Source organism: Natator depressus, chromosome 1 (assembly GCF_965152275.1).
Source record: "Natator depressus isolate rNatDep1 chromosome 1, rNatDep2.hap1, whole genome shotgun sequence".
Classification (NCBI taxonomy): domain Eukaryota; kingdom Metazoa; phylum Chordata; order Testudines; family Cheloniidae; genus Natator; species Natator depressus.
Genome location: NC_134234.1, coordinates 80183440 through 80200904, shown reverse-complemented (window position 1 = coordinate 80200904; position 17465 = coordinate 80183440). Strand labels below are relative to the sequence as shown.

Here is a 17465-nt window from a genome sequence, read left to right as displayed (position 1 = left end):
GAACATTACAATTTAGCTTCTTTAATAATCTCTTCTCTTGAGTTGTTTTTTGGAGCTGTGTATCTTAAAAGGTCTCACCACAACTACACACAGATACAAGTTATAAGATCTCAAAGATACGTCAATCATAGAAATGAGGACTGGAAGGGACCACAAAAGGTCATCTAGTTCACCCCCATGTTGAGGCAGGATTAAGTATATCTAGACCATCCCTGACAGTTTTAAAATACTGAACCTCAACAATGTTGTTAATCCTTATTGGTCAATTTAATTTAACGAAAACCAGCTGATGGAATTAAGATTCATTAGCTATTCCTATTCTCTGATACTCAGCCTTGCAATCCTCAAATATATTCTGAGGGGTTCAACCTGGGCAGCAAGATGTTGAGCAAAAAAATTGGAAGGGGAGAAAAGGACTGAGCGGAGGGTCTTGGGTGAGTGTGGAGTCCAGCTTCAGGGCACCAAAGCAATGTACCGCACCAAGTAGCGGCTACTAGGTCTCAAGCAGTTCAAAGGCCAATGCCTTGATACGTTGCGGCTGAGCTCCTTCTGCCGCCCGGCCCCCCAATAGCTCTGCTTCCATTCCTGTGTCCCCCTGTACAACCTCCTTTCATTTCTGTGTCCCCCTGTACAGCCTGTTTTCTACTGCCTAGTTTGCTTCACATAGTTCAGCTTTGCTCTTTGCTACTCTTTCCTTCTTCGAGTGCTTGCTCATGTCGATTCCATTGTAGGTGTCTGCGCACCCTCGTGCACGGTCGTTGGAGATTTTTGCCTTAGATTTTCTGGAGAGCCACGCTCATGCGGTGGTATATCAGGCGCCGCCGACCCTACACCCTCTCGGTTCCTTCTGACCAGTTTTTCCGCCTTGAACTTTGTGCCTTAGGGCTTTTGTACGTAGTTTGCATATAGTAGTGTTGTTAGTTGTTTGTTTAGTGTTGGTTAGTGGTTAGCATCCCAGGAGGGGCATGCCCCGGTCTTCCGGGTTTAAGCCCTGCTCGGAATGCAAGTGCCTCCCATAGCAGCTGCCTTAAGTGCGTGGGGGAGTCACACGTTAAGGATCGGTGCCAGATCTGCAAAAACTTTTGGCCCCACACCCAAAAGGAGCGGGATACCCGCTTCAGGGCTCTCCTGATGGAAACCGCCCTCTGCCTGGCTTTCAAGCTGCCAAGGCAGGTTGCACCAAGTGCCTCTGCCTCTGTGAATAGCACACCGCCGGCACCCGGCTCCTCCCAGCACTGTTCATCGCCAGTGCTGAATTAAAATGTGAAGAAGTGATCCCCGGCACTGAGCACAAAGGCCTAGGGGTCATCTACTAAGGAACCTGACCTGGCTGCCAGACTACTCCAGAGCCATACAATCATGCCTTCCCAGCTGGAGCTCCCAGCCCCTTAAAGGTCTGCCACTGACTCCCAGGAGCAGTATGGGACCCAGACCCCTGCCTGCACTGTCATCATCCCAGGCTCCCCAGGCGCAGAGAGAGCTCAGGTCTCTTCCTGCTCCAATGACAACTATGGTGCTGCAGGACCCGTTTAATGCTCCCCAAGAGGGCAAGCCTGACGTTAAGACCCCTCAGAGGGCAGGGAAACACCGCCGGTTGCTGGACAGAAGACAACGATCTTCACCATTGAGTTGAGGATCCTGAGGCAGGTCTGAGATGCATCGTTGGTCACCCAGGCTGATGTCCAGTTCCCCTGGCGCTACTCACTGGCACGGGGGTCAAAGCTCCCCCGTTATTCCTGGCACTGTTAATTTTCTTGCCAGTCATCCTCTAGGCATCAGTCCCGATTGCTGGTGCAGTGAGAATGTTCCCCGTCTCGATACCGCTCTCCCCGGTACCATCAACAGTCTACTACTCCTTGTCAACAGTCAACTGTGATCACGACCAGTCAGCAAAAACAAGTGTCAACTGCCCCTCCCTGGTCACCAGAAGGTGATTCCTCTGGTATGGAGGGCCAGTTCAGCCCATTGCCCAGGTCCCATTGATGAGATTGGGCACAAGAAATTCTCCTTTTGGCCCGTGGCAGCACAGCCAGTGGCCAACACAGTGACCTTATTGGAGTGCTTGGGGCGTATTGGTCATGATGATGCCCCCTTTACAGCATTGCTCGATAGCTGCAGTGGAGCAGCATTTGGCAGCACAGCTGGCACCGGGCCCAGTACCAGAAGCCTGTTCAGAGATTGGGGTGGAGGAACCTGTGCCCACCGCTAAGCCGCCTCCTCTGTTGGTGTTTGAGACCTTGGGACCTCCCACAGTGGTCCAGTTTTCCTAGTCATCCCTGGACAAGGCGGTCTCGGGACCTTCAAGAGCTAGCCTGCCGGATGATTTCAGGGAGCATCAAGCCCTTCTCTAGCTCACAGCCAAGAACTTGGGGCTCGAGGTGCAGGAAATGAAAGAGCAGGAGGATACCCTCTTAAATGTCCTCTTGGCCTCTACTCCCACCCGGGTTGCCCTTCCCGTGTATGAAGGGGTTCTCAAGGTACCCAAGGCCCTGTGGCAGACCCTTCCTCCATTCCTCCCACCTCAAAACAAGCCAAGAAAAAGCATTTTGTTTTGGCCAGAAGTTTAGAACACTTTTATACCCACCCTCCCCCAGCTCATTGGTCGTGTCTGTGGCCAACAAGAAGGACAAACAAGGTCCCACTTCCTCCACTCCCAAGAACAAGGAAGCCATGAAGCTTGATTTATTCGGGAGAAAAATTTATTCAGCTGCCAGCCTGCAATTCCAGGTGGCAAACCATCAGGCCCTGTTGGGCAAATATAACTTTAACCTCTGGGATGGTTCAAAAAGTTCCAGGAATCCCTCCCTCAAGGTCTGGCCCAGGAGTTTGGCATCCTGGTAGAGGTGGGTACTGTGGCAGCCAGATGCTCCCTGCAGATGGAGTGGGACGCAGCGGACTCGCTGGTTAGGGAGGTCGCGTCAGTGGTGGTCATGCTGCGCAGCTACTAGCTGCAAATGGTGGGCCTCTCCCAGGAGAGGCAGACCTTGATTAAAGACCTTCCCTTTGACGGAGTTGGTCTTTTCACTAAACAAATGGACTCCAGGCTGCATAGGTTGAAGGATACTAGAGCTACCCTTTGCTTGTTGGGCATGCACATGCCACAGTCAGCCAGGAAGCGCTTCCGACTGCCAAGACCTGGGCAACCCCGTCAGGCTCTACAAGAAGAAGGGATGTCAGTTTAAGTACTGGCGCCCTTCTTCCTCCCATTCACCCGCCCAGCCTGGGCCTGCCAAACATCTAGGGGGACAGAAGGGGTCATTTTGAGGGTGTGCCCGAGAGCAGCATCCCAGTCAGCAAACCGGATCCTGTCCTCCTTTTCCTCAACCACCTCTCACCGCATGACCAGGCCGAACGGTAGGGAAAGTTGGACCGCTGGGTCCTGGACATAGTAGCTTGGGGCTACACCCTACAGTTTTTGGCTGCCCCTTCTTCCCCCCCCCCCCCCAATTCCCTGTCCCTCTTCAAGGACCCTTCTCATGAGCAACTCCTCGTTCAGGAGGTTGAGAAGCTCCTGTGCAGGACGTTCCTTGGGACATGGTAGATTCTACTCCTGCTACTTCCTAATCCTGAAGGCCAGAGGGGGCCTCAGACCCATCCTGGACCTGCGGGGCCTCAACAAGTCTCTCAAGAAGTTGAAGTTCTGCATGATTTCCCTGGCCTCCATTATCCCTTCCCTGGATCCAGGGGACAGATACGCTGCTGTCAACTTAAAGGACTCCTATTTTCATGTCTCCATATTCCCAGGTCTCAGGAGTTTCCTGTGTTTCATAGTGGATGGGCACCACTTCCAGTTCATGGCGCTAACCTTTGGCCTGTCCTTGGCTCCCAGTGTGTTCATGAAATGCGTGGCACTGGTGGCGGCTTACCTGAAGTGTCGAGGGGTCCAGATCTTCTTGTACATTGACGACTGGCTCATCAAGGGCAGGTCTCCGGAGCAGGTGCAAAGGAACTGTGATCTGGTGCGGTCCACCTGCAGCAACCTGGACCAGTTAATAAACACAGAAAAGTCCACTTTAACGCCAGTCCAATGCATAGAGTTCATTGGAGTGGTTCTCGACTCCACACGGACCAGGGACTTCCTTCTGGAAGCCTGTTTTCAGGCCATGTTGGACCTGGCTCTTTACGTGGTAGATCATTCGCTCACCACAGCCCACATGTGCCTGCAGCTGATGGGCCACATGGCTGCGTGCATGTACATGGTCAGCCATACCTGACTTCATCTGAGGCCTCTGCAGGTATGGCTGGCCTCGGTCTAAATCCCCAACAGGCATGCCCTGGATCAAGTGGTCACGGTGCTGACCCACATCCTCTTGTCCCTGGACTGGTGGCTGTATCCCAAGTTGGTGCTGCAAGGAGTTCCCTTTGCGACCCCATCCCCGTTGCTCACCCTGGTCTCGGACACGTCAAATCTGGGCTGGGGAGCCCACCTGGGTGAGCTCAACACCCAGGGCTGCTGGCTACTAAATGATCTAGCCCTTCACGTCAACGTCAGGGAGTTCAGAGCGGTTCGGCTGGCCTGTCAGCTTTTCTTGTCCCACCTAAGCGGCAAGGTGGTGCAGGTTCGAACGGACAATACCGCCGTAGCGTATTACATCAACAGGCAGAGTGGCGCCAGGTCTTCAGCCCTTTTGTCGGGAGGCGCTCAGCCTCTGGGACTTCTGTGGGCGGCATACCATTCATCTGGTAGCTGCCCACCTGCCTGAAACCAAGTATGTCCTGATAGATCGCCTCAGCAAGATCTTCTCATCTCGCCACGAATAGTCACTCCACCTGGAGTTGGTGTCCCTAATCTTCTGCAGGTGGGGGACTCCCCAGGTGGACATGTTCACGTCCAGGCAGAACAGAAAGTGCCATGTGTTCTGTTCTCTGCAGGACAGGGGCAAAGGCTCCCTGTCAGACACCTTCTTGATTCCGTGGTCAGGAGTGCTGATATGTGCCTTCCCACCGGTGCCATTGGTCCACAGGGTCTTGCTCAAGGTGAAACGAAACAAAAAGCGACTGTTACCTCATAGCCCCAGTGTGGCATCGTCAGCACTGGTCCGGCATGCTGCTGAGTCTTTCGGCAGCTGCCCTGTTGCAGCTGCCTCTTCAGCTGGATCTGATATCTCAGAACCATGGCAACTTGCTGCATCCGAACCTGGTGTCACTGCATCTGACCGCTTGGCTACTGCGTGGCTGAGTATGGACGAACGAGAGTGCTCTGCTGCTGTCCAGCAGGTCCTGCTGGACAGCAGAAAACTGTCTACCAGGGCTACCTACGTGGCAAAGTGAAAGTGGTTCATGTGCTGGGCGTCGGCTCGACACATTCATGCTGCAGAGGCCCTGCTACAGGTCATCCTAGACTATTTGCTGCACCTTAAACTCCAGGGCCTGTCGCTTTCTTCAGTCACGGTACACCTGGTGGCACTCTGTCCTCTGTTTTAAGGCAGGATGGTCTTCGCCCATCCCATGATGGTGTGATTCTTGAAAGGTCTGGAGCACTCTACCTGTATGACTGAGACCCAGTTCACCTTAGGGACTTGAATCTGGTACTGTCAAGGCTCATATTCTCCTCCCCCCTCTCTCTCCCCCTCCGGTCGAACCTATGGCTTCCTGCTCTCTCATGCTTCTTTCTTGGAAGGTTTCATTCTTGGTTGCTATAACTTCGGCCCGCAGGATGTCTGAGATCGGGGCACTCATGTCAAAGCTGCCTTATACTGACTTTTATGAGGACAAAGTCCAGTTGTGTCCACACCTGGGTTTTCTGCCCAAGGTTGTCTCCCAGTTTCACACTGGTCAAAACATTTACTTACCAGTTTTCTGTCCTAAGCCTTATACCACGGACAAGGAATGCAGGCTCCATATCCCGGTTGTCAGACTGGCACTGGCCTTCTACATAGATAGAACAAGACTGTTCCGTAAGTCAACGCAGTTATTCGTTACTGTTGCAGACAGAATGAAGGGTTGCCCACTGTCTTCCCAGAGAATCTCGTCTTGGATCACGGCCTGCATCCGCTACTGTTACGAACTGGCGAAGGTGCCTATTATGAGTATCGTGACGGCTCACTCGACTAGAGTGCAGCAACCTTCCTGGCATAAGTGCTGAACCAAGAAATCTGTCTAGTTGCTACCTGGTCATCTGTCCACACATTTGCATCACATTATGCACTTACCCAGCAAGCTCGAGATGACACAGCCTTTGGCAGAGCCGTGCTGCAAGACTTGATCTGCGAGCCCACCTCCGAGGATACTGCTTGTGAGTCACCTAGAATGGAATCGACGTTAGCAAGCACTTGAAGAAAAAACTTTACTTACTTTTTCGTAACTGTAATTCTTCCAGGTGTGTTGCTCATGTCCATTCCATTACTTGCCCTCCTACTCCTCTGTCAGAATTGCTGGCAAGAAGGAACTGAGAGGGCATGGGGTCGGCAGTGCCTGGTATACTGCCGTATGAGCGCGACGCTGTAGAGGGCGCCACAGCTGACCCTACGGGTACTGCTAAGGCAGAAATCTCTGACTGTGCACGTGGGCGCGCACAGACCTAGAATGGAATGGACATGAGCAACATGTCTTAAGAAGAACAGTTATGAAAGGTAGGTAACCATTTTTTACAGTCCTCTGAAAGGGAGAACTATTTGTTGGGTTGTGGGAGGCAGAGATAGCAAAGAGGTTTATATATTACTTAGTGCCAGACATATGTATGTAATTAGATTAAGCTACCTGAAGTCAGAGTTGTCTGTGCACTGAAGTGTCATTGTGAGGAATTAATGTGTAAGTAATGTGTAAATGTTGTAACTGAAAAGGATTTGAACATGACAGAGGTTTTGATATTAAATTTGGGTGACAAGGCATGTGAGATGAAGCTTGTGTGTGTGTTGGTTTAATCAGGTAATTTTTAATTATGTTGATGTGAAATGCAGATGAGCAAACATAATTTTTAGTTAAATAACTTTATATAGGATAAAAATAACTCAGAATTTGCAGGGGCGTGATGCATGTATTGTATCTTTAAATTTTAAGTTAACTGATTTTACTTCATTGGAAACTGTTTAGTATGATTTGGTGATTTGTTATACCTATGTAATTGTTATATTTTATTCACAGAGTCTCTCTTCCAGCTTCTTCTGGAAATAACTGTTCGTAGCACTGGAGTGAATGATAGTACTGGACAATCCTTGACGGCACTTTCCTGCGCTTGCCTGTTCAGCTTGGTAGCTGCCTGGGGAGAAACAGGAAGAACACTGCAGGCAGTCTCTGCTATTCTCACCAATAATGGCAGTCATGCTTGTCAGACTATTCAGGTGTTGTACTAAACCTGTTCTACTTGTAGAATTTTGATTGGTCATATGCATGAGTTCTGGAAACATTCTAATACAGAAATTAGGGCTGTCAAGCAATTAAAAATATTAATTGCAATTAATCGCACTATTAAAAAAAATTATTCACGGTAGGTGGAGTTTTAATCGCACTGTTAAACAATAATGGAATACCAATTAAAATTTATATTTTTGGATGTTTTCTACATTTTCAAATATATTGATTTCAATTACAACACAGAATACAAAGTGTACAGTGCTCACTTTATATTTATTTTTGTTTACAAGTATTTGCACTGTAAAAAAAAATAGTATTTTTCAGTTCACCTAATACAAGTACTGTAGTGCAATCTCTTTATCCAGAAAGTTGACCTTACAAATGTAGAATTATGTAAAAATAAAACTGCATTCAAAAATAAAACTATCTAAAATTTTAGAGCCCACAAGTCCACTCAGTCTTACTTCTTGTTCAGCCAATCGCTCAAACAAACAAGTTTGTTTACATTTGCAGGAGAAAATGTTGCCCGCTTCTTGTTTACAGTGTCACCTGAGAATGAGAACCGACATTTGCATAGCACTGTTGTAGCTGGCATCACAAGATATTTACATGCCAGATGTGCTGAAGATTCATATGTCCCTTCATGCTTCAACCACCATTCTAGAGGACATGCGTCCATTCTGACGACGGGTTCTGCTCTATGAAAATCCAAAGCAGTGCAGACCAACACATGTTTATTTTTATTATCTGAGTCAGATGCAACCAGCAGGTTTTCTTTTTTGGTGGTTCGGGTTTTGTAGTTTCTGCATCGGAGTGTTGTCCTTTTAAGACGTCTGAAAGCATGCTCCACACCGCGTCCCTCTCAGATTTTGGAAGGCACTTCAGTTTCTTAAACCTTATGTCGAGTGCTGTAGCTGTCTTTAGAAATGTCACATTGGCACCTTCTTCGTTTTGTGAAATGTGCAGTGAAAGTGTTCTTAAAATGAACAACATGTGCTGGGGCATCATCCGAGACTGCTATAACATGAAATATATGGCAGAATTAGGGTAAAACAGAGCAGGGGACATACAATTCTCCCCCAAGGAGTTCAGTCTCAAATTTAATTAACGCATTATTTTTTTAACGAGCGTCATCAGCATGGAAGCATGTCCTCTGGAATGGTGGCTGAAGCATGAAGGGGCATACGAATGTTTAGCATATCTGGTACGTAAATACCTTGCAGTGCCATCTACAAAAGTACCCTGCAAATGCCTGTTCTCACTTCCTGGTGACACTGTAAATAAGGAGAGGGCAGCTTTATCTCCTATAAATGTAAACAAAGTTGTTTGTCTTAGTGATTGGCTGAACAAGAAGTAGGAGGGAGTGGACTTGTAGGCTCTGAAGTTTTACATTGTTTTGTTTTTGAGGGAAGTTATGTAACAAAAAAAAATCTACATTTTTTAAGTCGCATTTTCACGACAGGTTGCACTACAGTACTTGTATGAGGTGAATTGAGAAATACTACTTTTGTTTATCATTTTTACAGTGAAAATATTTGTAATGTATACTTCGAATTCAATTACAACACAGATTACAATATATATGAAAATGCAAAAAAAATCCAAAATGTTTAATAAATTTCAGTTGGCATTCTGTTTAACAGTGCAATTAAAACTGCTATTAATCGCGAATAATTTTTTTGAGTTAATTGTGTGAGTTAACTTCGATTAATTGATAGCCCCAACAGAAATACATTCAAATTTACTGGCTTCATTCACTATTGAAATCAGTTTTGAGAAAGAGAAGAGGAGATCCATTTTGGATTGCCATGCATATTATGGAGTGAATCAGTTGGAGTTTGTAGGAAGTAAATCTTACCTTTTTTCATGTATTTCTCATTAGTAAGAATGAAAGCATAAATTAAGGCTTACATTTTAGTAAAACAGCTTTTTCAGAGATCCAGTGTAGTTGTAGCTGTGTTGGTCCAAGGATATTAGGGAGGGAAGGTAGGTGAGGTAATATCTCTTATTGGACCAACTTGTGTGTCTCATCAACTGAAGTTGTTACAATAAAATATATTACCTCACCCACATCGTGTCTCTAACTTTTTCAGAGCCAGGATTAGTGACTAAAGCTTTATTTTCACTTCTGTATGTTGCTTAAGTTGTAATGTTTTGTACTATCTCATCGGGTTTTCTTTACCATTTAGGTGCCAACTATCTTAAACTCTCTTCAGCGGAGTGTTCAGGCAGTTCTGGTGGGCAAAATCCAAATCCAGGACTGGTTCAGTAATGGGATAAAGAAAGCAGCCCTGATGCACAAATGGCCATTGAAAGAAATTTCTGTAGATGAAGATGATCATTGTCTACTTCAGAATGATGGTTTCTTCCTGTACCTTTTATGCAAAGATGGACTTTACAAAATCGGCTCTGGCTACAGTGGGACAGTGAGGGTAATGTGACTCCTGAAAACTCATGATATCAGTTGTAAAAATTTTAATTTAAATGACATTTTATGATGTCTTGCTTGACTTTTAGATTGTCTTGTAACTTAGTAATACTGATAATTATTTTTTAAATATATTGATTTTAAAATTCTTGTAGTGTTTGTTCACCAGCTTCTCATTTCTTGTTCTGTTCATTTCTCATCGCTGTAGAAGATAATGTTTCTAGATGAGAAAAGATTAACTATAAAACTGTCGTTCTAACAATTGTCAAACTAACTTTTTTGTTACCTTACAGGGTCATATATACAATTCTACATCCCGCATCAAAAACAGAAAAGAAAAAAAGTCTTGGTTAGGGTATGCTCAGGTAGGAGAATACATAAAACAAAAAACATAAAAGAATTAACTTAATATTTAATTCAAATGTAGCACAGTTTAGGACAGCTTTATACAAGTATTACATCGTTCCTTTCTATCTGGCTGTAAAATAATAAAGCCAATTCAGTGCAGTTAAAAATTCTGTTGTGGATAGGGGAGGGACCTCTTTTTGTTTTTCTTTTTTTTATGCTGGCAGACTAAAAAAGGGATAATGCAGTATCTGCTTTAGCCAGACTATATTGCAATATTATCTCTAAAATTTGAAGATCTTGCACTATTTTGTTTCTGAATTCTGTAATAAGACGTAATAAATTTTGTATTTCCCTTTTAGGCAATCAAGCCAAAAAGTATTAAAAATATGACTTTGTGGTTATAAAGCAGTACAACACTGTTTTAGGCTATTGTATCGGAAAGCTCAATTACTGTTTCTAATATAACCATGAATGGCATGTTTAGTTACCAGTAGGTTTTCTTTCAGTACTGTTTTACTACTTTTCTTTATTTTTGAGCTATTTTCTTAGCAAGATTTATTACATCTTAAATCATTTTGAGCTGAAATAATCCAGTGCATTTTGAGCATCATTTAATCGCTTTGTGAAACTGCTGACTTATTCAGTCTTTTATCTTTGAAATTAAATACTACTTTTAAAAATATATACTATAGTATTACATTTATTCCATTTGTACAGTACATCATTTTTTGTTTAACATTTTAACAAATATATTATCAAAATATGTATTAACACAAAATATCAATGCAGGAAGATGTGTTCCATCTGTAGCATTTTTCTGTCTATTGCAGAGTAATGTGGTCAACACAATCTCACTATTTCTAAATTACTTTTCCATAGACAGTCTTGTCTATATTTCATATTTGTACTACTCAAACCTCCCTGATTGGCATCTGAAGAAACTTGTGATTCAGCCTGGGAGAGTACATATGTTTACAGGATGGTCCATGGGCACTCCGCAGGAGTACTCTATACTTGGGTTACTGCTATGTACAGGGCTTCTCCAGGAGGCGAAGAGATGCTGTTCTTGGGGAAGCCATGGAGGATGAAATCTGTAGTCCTGAAGCATGTCCCTCATGCAGCCTGCAAAGGTTGAAAGGAGAGGAGGAATGTTTCAGCAAACTATTTGGGTGTAACCATGTGTGTTGGGGTTGGTGTTATCAGAATTGCTGTGTCTTTTGGAGATATCTTCACTGTAGTGCTTGGGGACAAAAGAAATACACTGGATCTTGTTTTCTGTAAAGCGATTTTTACCTAGTAGGTGACACTATGGTATAAATAGGAATACATAACAGTAAACAACACTCAAAAATTCCATTAACCTTTTAATACATTGATCTACATTCATGTCTCTAATACACAGATTCGAACAGTTGCTATTGTAATTGCATCTTATTCCTATGAAGAGAATCCTGGAGAGGGAGCATGTGGCTTCCAGAGCAGTGTATAAGCACAATGTCACCATTCTGGTGCACAAGGAAGTAGGAATTCCAGAGTGCGTTCAACTTTCATTTTGTATTAGAATTAGCATAGAGAATAAGGTGTGGACCTGAAGATGAGAAAAATCTGATTTTGAAAACAAATAGCTAATGGGGGAAAAAAGTAAATGATTATCAGTTTGACAATATCCCTTTAAAAGTGTTTATGAAGATTATACTTTCATTCTAATGTCTTTTTCTTTTTAATTTACCAGAGTTATTTGTTGTATAGAGATGTGAACAATCACAGTATGACAGCCATAAGAATAAATCCTGAAACCTTGGAACAAGATGGTACAGTTGCTTTGCCAGGTAGGAAATTCTAGACGTTACCAAGAGTGGTGGGAATACTTAAGGGACACCATACCCTGAGATCAACAGGGGCTCTGCTAGAGAAGTAATTCATAGATTTTAGGGTCAGAAAGGAGCGTTGTCACCAAGTCTGACCTCTAGATAACTTTGGCCACAATATTTCACCCAGACATTCCTACATCTATTCCATCAGCTTGGTGAAATTAGAGCATAACTCTTAAGGCTGTGTAGCGTCTTCACACTACAGCTTACGTTGGTATAAGTATTGTTGCTCAGAGGTCTGAATAATCCACTCCCCTGAATGATGTAAGTTACACCGACCTAACTGCCAATGTGGACAGTGCAATGTCAATGGGATAGGCTCTCCTGCTGACATAGTTGCTGCCACTTGTGGGGGCTGGAGTAATTAAGTTGATGGTAGAGCTCTCTCCTGTCTGCTTAGAGTGTCTGCAATAGCAGTACTACAGCAGCGTAATTGCACCACTGTAAGCTCTTTAGTATTGCCATAGCCTCAGAAACACATCCAGTCTTGACATAAAGACTCCAAGTGGTGTAGAATATACACATCCTTTGATAATGTCTCCCAATGTTTGTTTACCCTCACTGTTAAAAATTTGTATTTATTTCCAGGTTGAACTTCAGTAAGTGGACTTTATTATGCCTTCATCTGCTAGATTAAAGAGCCCTCTAGTATCCAATATCTTTTCCTTGACTAAACACTTAGACTGTGATTATATTTTCTTTTAATTTTCTCCTCTGAGCTTGAGCTCCTTTAGCTTCTGTCTGTAAAGCTTTTTCACTATACCATAAGTATTTCTTGTAGGTGAAAGTATGTACCAGAGCCAAAGGAGACCGTTGAAAACTGAATGCCACTAAACTCCCGAATATGCAAATCTGGGATGGTGGTTTTCAACCTTTTTTTTTTTAAATTTCTGGACCCCTAAAAAATTTCAAATGGAGGTGTGGACCCCTTTGGAAATCTTAGGTATAGTCTGCGGACCCTAGGTTGAAATCCACTATTCTATGGTTCAACAATCTTTCGCAGACCCTTAGTATAGTGTTAGATTTAGTGTTAGTTGTAGCTTAAGTATTTCCCTAGTGATGTCCTCACCAGGTTTTAAACATTGTCTGTCATGTGGGGGAGTGATTCTCCAACAACGATTGCTACACATGGTGCTTGCTGTGCCTAGGCAAAGCCCATGGTGAGGAGCAGCGTTTGATTTACAAAACGTTCACAAAATGGATTCAAGTGGCGAGGGATCTCTGTCTGAAGCTGCACTTGCTCGAACAGGCCATGAGGCCTACATTAGCACCGAGGCCCTTGTCATCCTGCGTTTCTGAGTGCTGCCACTTTGCATCCTGGAGCTGGTGCCTCTCCAACGAGGTGGATTAGTTGCTGAGGAAAAGGTCATATAAGACCGACTGAGGCCATTACATTCCCTTGGGGACTCGTCTTCCTCTGCCAGAAGAAGCGTGGATAGGCGTGGGGTGAATGCTGGTGTGTGGGATGGGGCAGGTTCCATCAACTGCTCTGGTACTACAGAAGGAGGCCAGAGATCCTGTGCCATTGACTCCAGTTCTAGCCCTGAGGTGTCCGTTTGAGTGGTGCTGGCACCAGCTGTTTCCGTGCTGGTGGCGTATTGGGCAATAGCAAATCTCTGCCTATCTGTCTAGACTTCGCCCTTGACCCAGGACTTCGACAGGTCTGTGTGCTTCATAGCCCTTTTAGCTGGCTGTGTAGCTGAACCTTTGGGTCTGTTGGCACTTTACCCCGATGTTTCCCTTTTACAGTCAGTAGAAGTGGGGTAGGTTCTGGGCTTGGCGCAAGGGACCTCCTTCACATTGGGAGCGTCTTCAGCAACCCTGTGACTGGTGCTGCTGATGTTACTGTAGTGGCACTCACTGCCATCCGCTTTGGCACTGTCAGTTACCTTGGTACTGCTGCCAACTTCATTGTCAACACCACTTCTGGCACCGGAAATGGTGGAGATGTAGTTGGTGCCACTGGTACTGTTTCTACCATTAACACCAGCTCCCTCTTTATTCTGGGCTATGGTTGAGTTGGACTGTTTGCACTGTTAGGGCTGGCTCCACTTTTATTCCTCTGAAGCCTTGGAAGCTTCGGCATCGCAGTCAGGATCTTCCTCCTTTCTTTCTCCATCGCTTGAGCCACATCGGGGGCCATTCATGGAGCACTATGGGTACCAGGACTAGTGCTTGTATCAGGGTTGGGATGGGGACCTTGGGCCTGGCACCTACTGGCCATCAATGCCTTAGCCATGTCAGTGGCCTCTGTAGAATCCATGCGACTCTCCTCAGTCGCAGAGGTCCCGCTCCTCATCTCGCTCGAAGGTGAGATTACCGACGTGGTCTGTAGCTGTGGTCATTGAGCTGCCAGAGGCCCAGAAGCTGGTGAACCTTTCCCTTGTGGAATCTCTAGGGTGGTCCTGTCCAGGTCCATCAGTTCTGGAGCAGGATCCTGCTCTGGTACAGTAAACCGATTTATCTTTGTCCCCAGACGACTCAGCGGTACCTGGCTCTTCCTCCCTTTTGGTGTTGGAGGACTTCAAGACATAACAGGATCTTTTGTGGTGCTAAGCTGCTTCCTTGGGTATTCAAGAGGAGTTCCTGCAGTGGAACACCTACAAGTTAGTGGGTATCTTGTGGCCATCTATTCCTGGGAGAGTCTCCCTCCCTATTAACAATGCACTCATTGAGCCCATTAAGGTCTTCTGGAGCATGCTGGCTTCGGTACCACTTACAGCAAAACACATGGAGAAATACTACTTTGTTGCAGTGCAGGGATTTGAGGGATTTTACTCCAATCTGGCCCCAAATTCCCTAATCATAACTGCAGTGAATGATAGAGCTAAGCAGGGCAGTTTAAGTGTACTCCCAAGAATAAGGATTCTAAATGAATGGACCTGATGTTCAGGAAGATTTACTCCTCCTGTTCCTTGCAGATGCGAATTGTTAACCAGCAGGCACTGCTGTCCAAGTACGACTTTGTGAACTGGACAGCTATGTCTGAGTTTGCAGGCCAACTGCCTGAAGCTTCGAGAGGAATTTTGGGTGTTCGTAACCGAAGGCTGCTTGCTGGCTAAGACTTTGTTGCAGTCTGTGCTGGACATTGCAGATACTTAGGTTAGAGTGGTGTCCTTGGTGGTGACCGTAAGAAGGGCTTCCTGTCTGCAGAATTTGGGCATTGTTCCTGATATGTAACAGGCCATAGAGGATTTTCCCTTCAATGGCCAAGCGTTGTTTTCAGACAAGACGGACGACACTCTGCACTCCTTCAAGGATTCTCTGGCTACCCTACGTTCCTTGGGTGTATGTTCGCTGGGGGTGTAGAGGTGCCACTACGGTGGTGATCATCAGAAGCAGTATTGCCCACAGCACGTATTTGGGCAGACTTTCCTGCTCCAGAGACAGTGGGACTAACCCAGATAATGGTATAGATCCCATAGGAGGAGGCAGTCTGGTCTGTTGTTCATCCAGTCTACACACCCTCCCCTGGCACCTCCCAAGTGTCCATATTGAATGCTTGGTTCAGAGAAGTGTTCCAGTTGGCTGTTGTGCTTCCACAATGCTTGGGGCTCTGTCGTCACTGACAGCAGGGTCCTAAGCACCAGCAGACTGCTATGCCATCTAGTTCCTGTCCATCCCTCTCTACCCATCTTTCATGGACCCTCTCACAAGATACTGCTTGTAAAGCAGGTTTGCTCTCTGCTGGCTTTGAGAGTGGTGGAGGAGGTTCTTTTGGGACACTGGGGTCATGGCGTCTATTTCCAGTACTTTGTGGTTCCCAAATGCAAGGGAGGAGGGGTTGATCTTCTTGATACTTGATCTTCGCTGCCTCAACAAATATATCATATCTATGAGATTCTGAATACTCATTCTATCAACTGTCCTCCCCGTGTTGTCTCCGAATGACTGGTTTGCTGTCCGGGACTTTCGGGATGCCTTCTTTCAGGCCATAGAAAATTCCTTTGATTTTTATTGTAGTAGAGCTCCATTTTCAGTATATGGTGCTTCCATTTGGCCTATCTTCTGCCCCTTGGGTTTCTACCAAATGCATGGTTGTCATGACAGCATATCTTAGGAAGAAAAGAATCCATATCTGTACGATTGGTTACTGTGGGGTAGGTCCAGAAAGGAAGCTTTCTCATGTCGCCACTACGCTGTGCTTGCTCGACCGTCTGGGTCTCATCCTAAACATCAGGAAATCAACTTTGGATCCCACTCAGATAATCAAGTTCATTGGGGCCGGAATAGACTCTGAGTTTGAGAGCATTTCTGCCAGCCGACTGACCGTTTTCTGTTGATTCATCACCTTTGAATCAGTCTGCAGTCTTAGCCTTCCCATACAGTTCAGCTGTGCTCCTGGGCTGCATGTCCGCTTGCATGCAGGTGGTCTAGCTTGCAAGATTATGTGTTCACCCTGTCCAAATGTGGCTCAGGATGGTTTATCATCTGACTCTTCACCCCCTGGACAGGTTGGCCTGCCTTCCTCAACTGGTCCTGGACTCCTTGCAATGGTGGACGCTTCCAGAGAATATTTGCCAGGGTGTTCCCTTTGTCTGGCCCTTATCAACCAGGTCTCTTGTCACCGACGGCCCCCTGATGGGTCAGGGACCTGAGGTCACTGCAAGTTCAAGGTCTGTGGTTGAGCAAGAGTCCTCTCTGCATATCAACATGCTGGAGCTTCAGGCCATCTACAATGCATGTCACACTTTACTGGACTGTATCAGGGTCTCAGTGGTTCACATACTTACCGACAATTTCACCGCAGTGTTATGTGAACAAGGGACAGGGAGCATACTCCTAGATGCTCTGCCAAGAGGCAGTCATGTTGTGATAGTTCTGCATTGAGGAGAGCATTAGTCCATTAGCCAATCATTTGTCTAAGGTCCAGAATCATCTCTCAGAGCACCTCAGCAGGAATTTTTCCCTGAGTCCAAAAGTGGTCTCTGAAGACTAGTGTTCTCTGGGTCATCTTTGTAGCTTTGGGCATCCCAACAATTGATCTGTTTGCTATGAGGGACAACAGGAAATGTCATCTGTTCTGCTCTTGAAGGGTCCTCTGTCCAGGCTCCCTGTCCAATGCTTTCCATCTCAGCTGGCAGTCAGCTCTCCTCTACGCTTTTGACCCGATCCTGATCATCCCACAGGTCATCCTCAAGCTGAAGGTGGGTCGAGACAAGTTTTTTCTCACTGCCCTGGTGTGGCTGAGGAGTGCTGGTTCCCTGACCTTCTTGCGCTATCAGTTCAGCCTCCCATACCACTTCCTCTCCATCCCGACCTAGTTACTAAGTATTATGGCCATACATTGGATCCCATCCTCAGCTCCCTGCAACTAACGGCGTGGCTACTTCATGGCTAAATGAGAAGGAAGAGCGGTGGTTGGTAGCTGTTTAGCAGGTCCTACCCAACAATAGAAAACCCTCCACCAAAATGGCCTATTCAGCGAAATGGAAGCAATTTTCAGTGTGGTCATTGGCCCTTGGAGTTCAACTGACGTGGTTTCTATCCAGAACATCTTGGAGTACTTGCTGCAGTTAGTTGTT

The 17465-nt window shown here is 45.8% G+C and overlaps 1 protein-coding gene across 11 annotated transcripts in view; it reads left to right on the top strand.

Annotated features, from left to right (window-relative positions):
* Positions 1 to 17465, top strand: part of MYCBP2 (MYC binding protein 2) — a 409657-nt gene that overhangs the window by 55669 nt on the left and 336523 nt on the right. For all 11 annotated transcript variants that reach the window (XM_074962231.1, XM_074962238.1, XM_074962204.1 and 8 more), the window contains exons 5-8: positions 7084 to 7280; positions 9483 to 9725; positions 10015 to 10086; positions 11802 to 11898. In XM_074962231.1, the coding sequence (XP_074818332.1) occupies positions 7084 to 7280; positions 9483 to 9725; positions 10015 to 10086; positions 11802 to 11898 (609 nt within the window). The remainder of the gene's footprint in view (positions 1 to 7083; positions 7281 to 9482; positions 9726 to 10014; positions 10087 to 11801; positions 11899 to 17465) is intronic.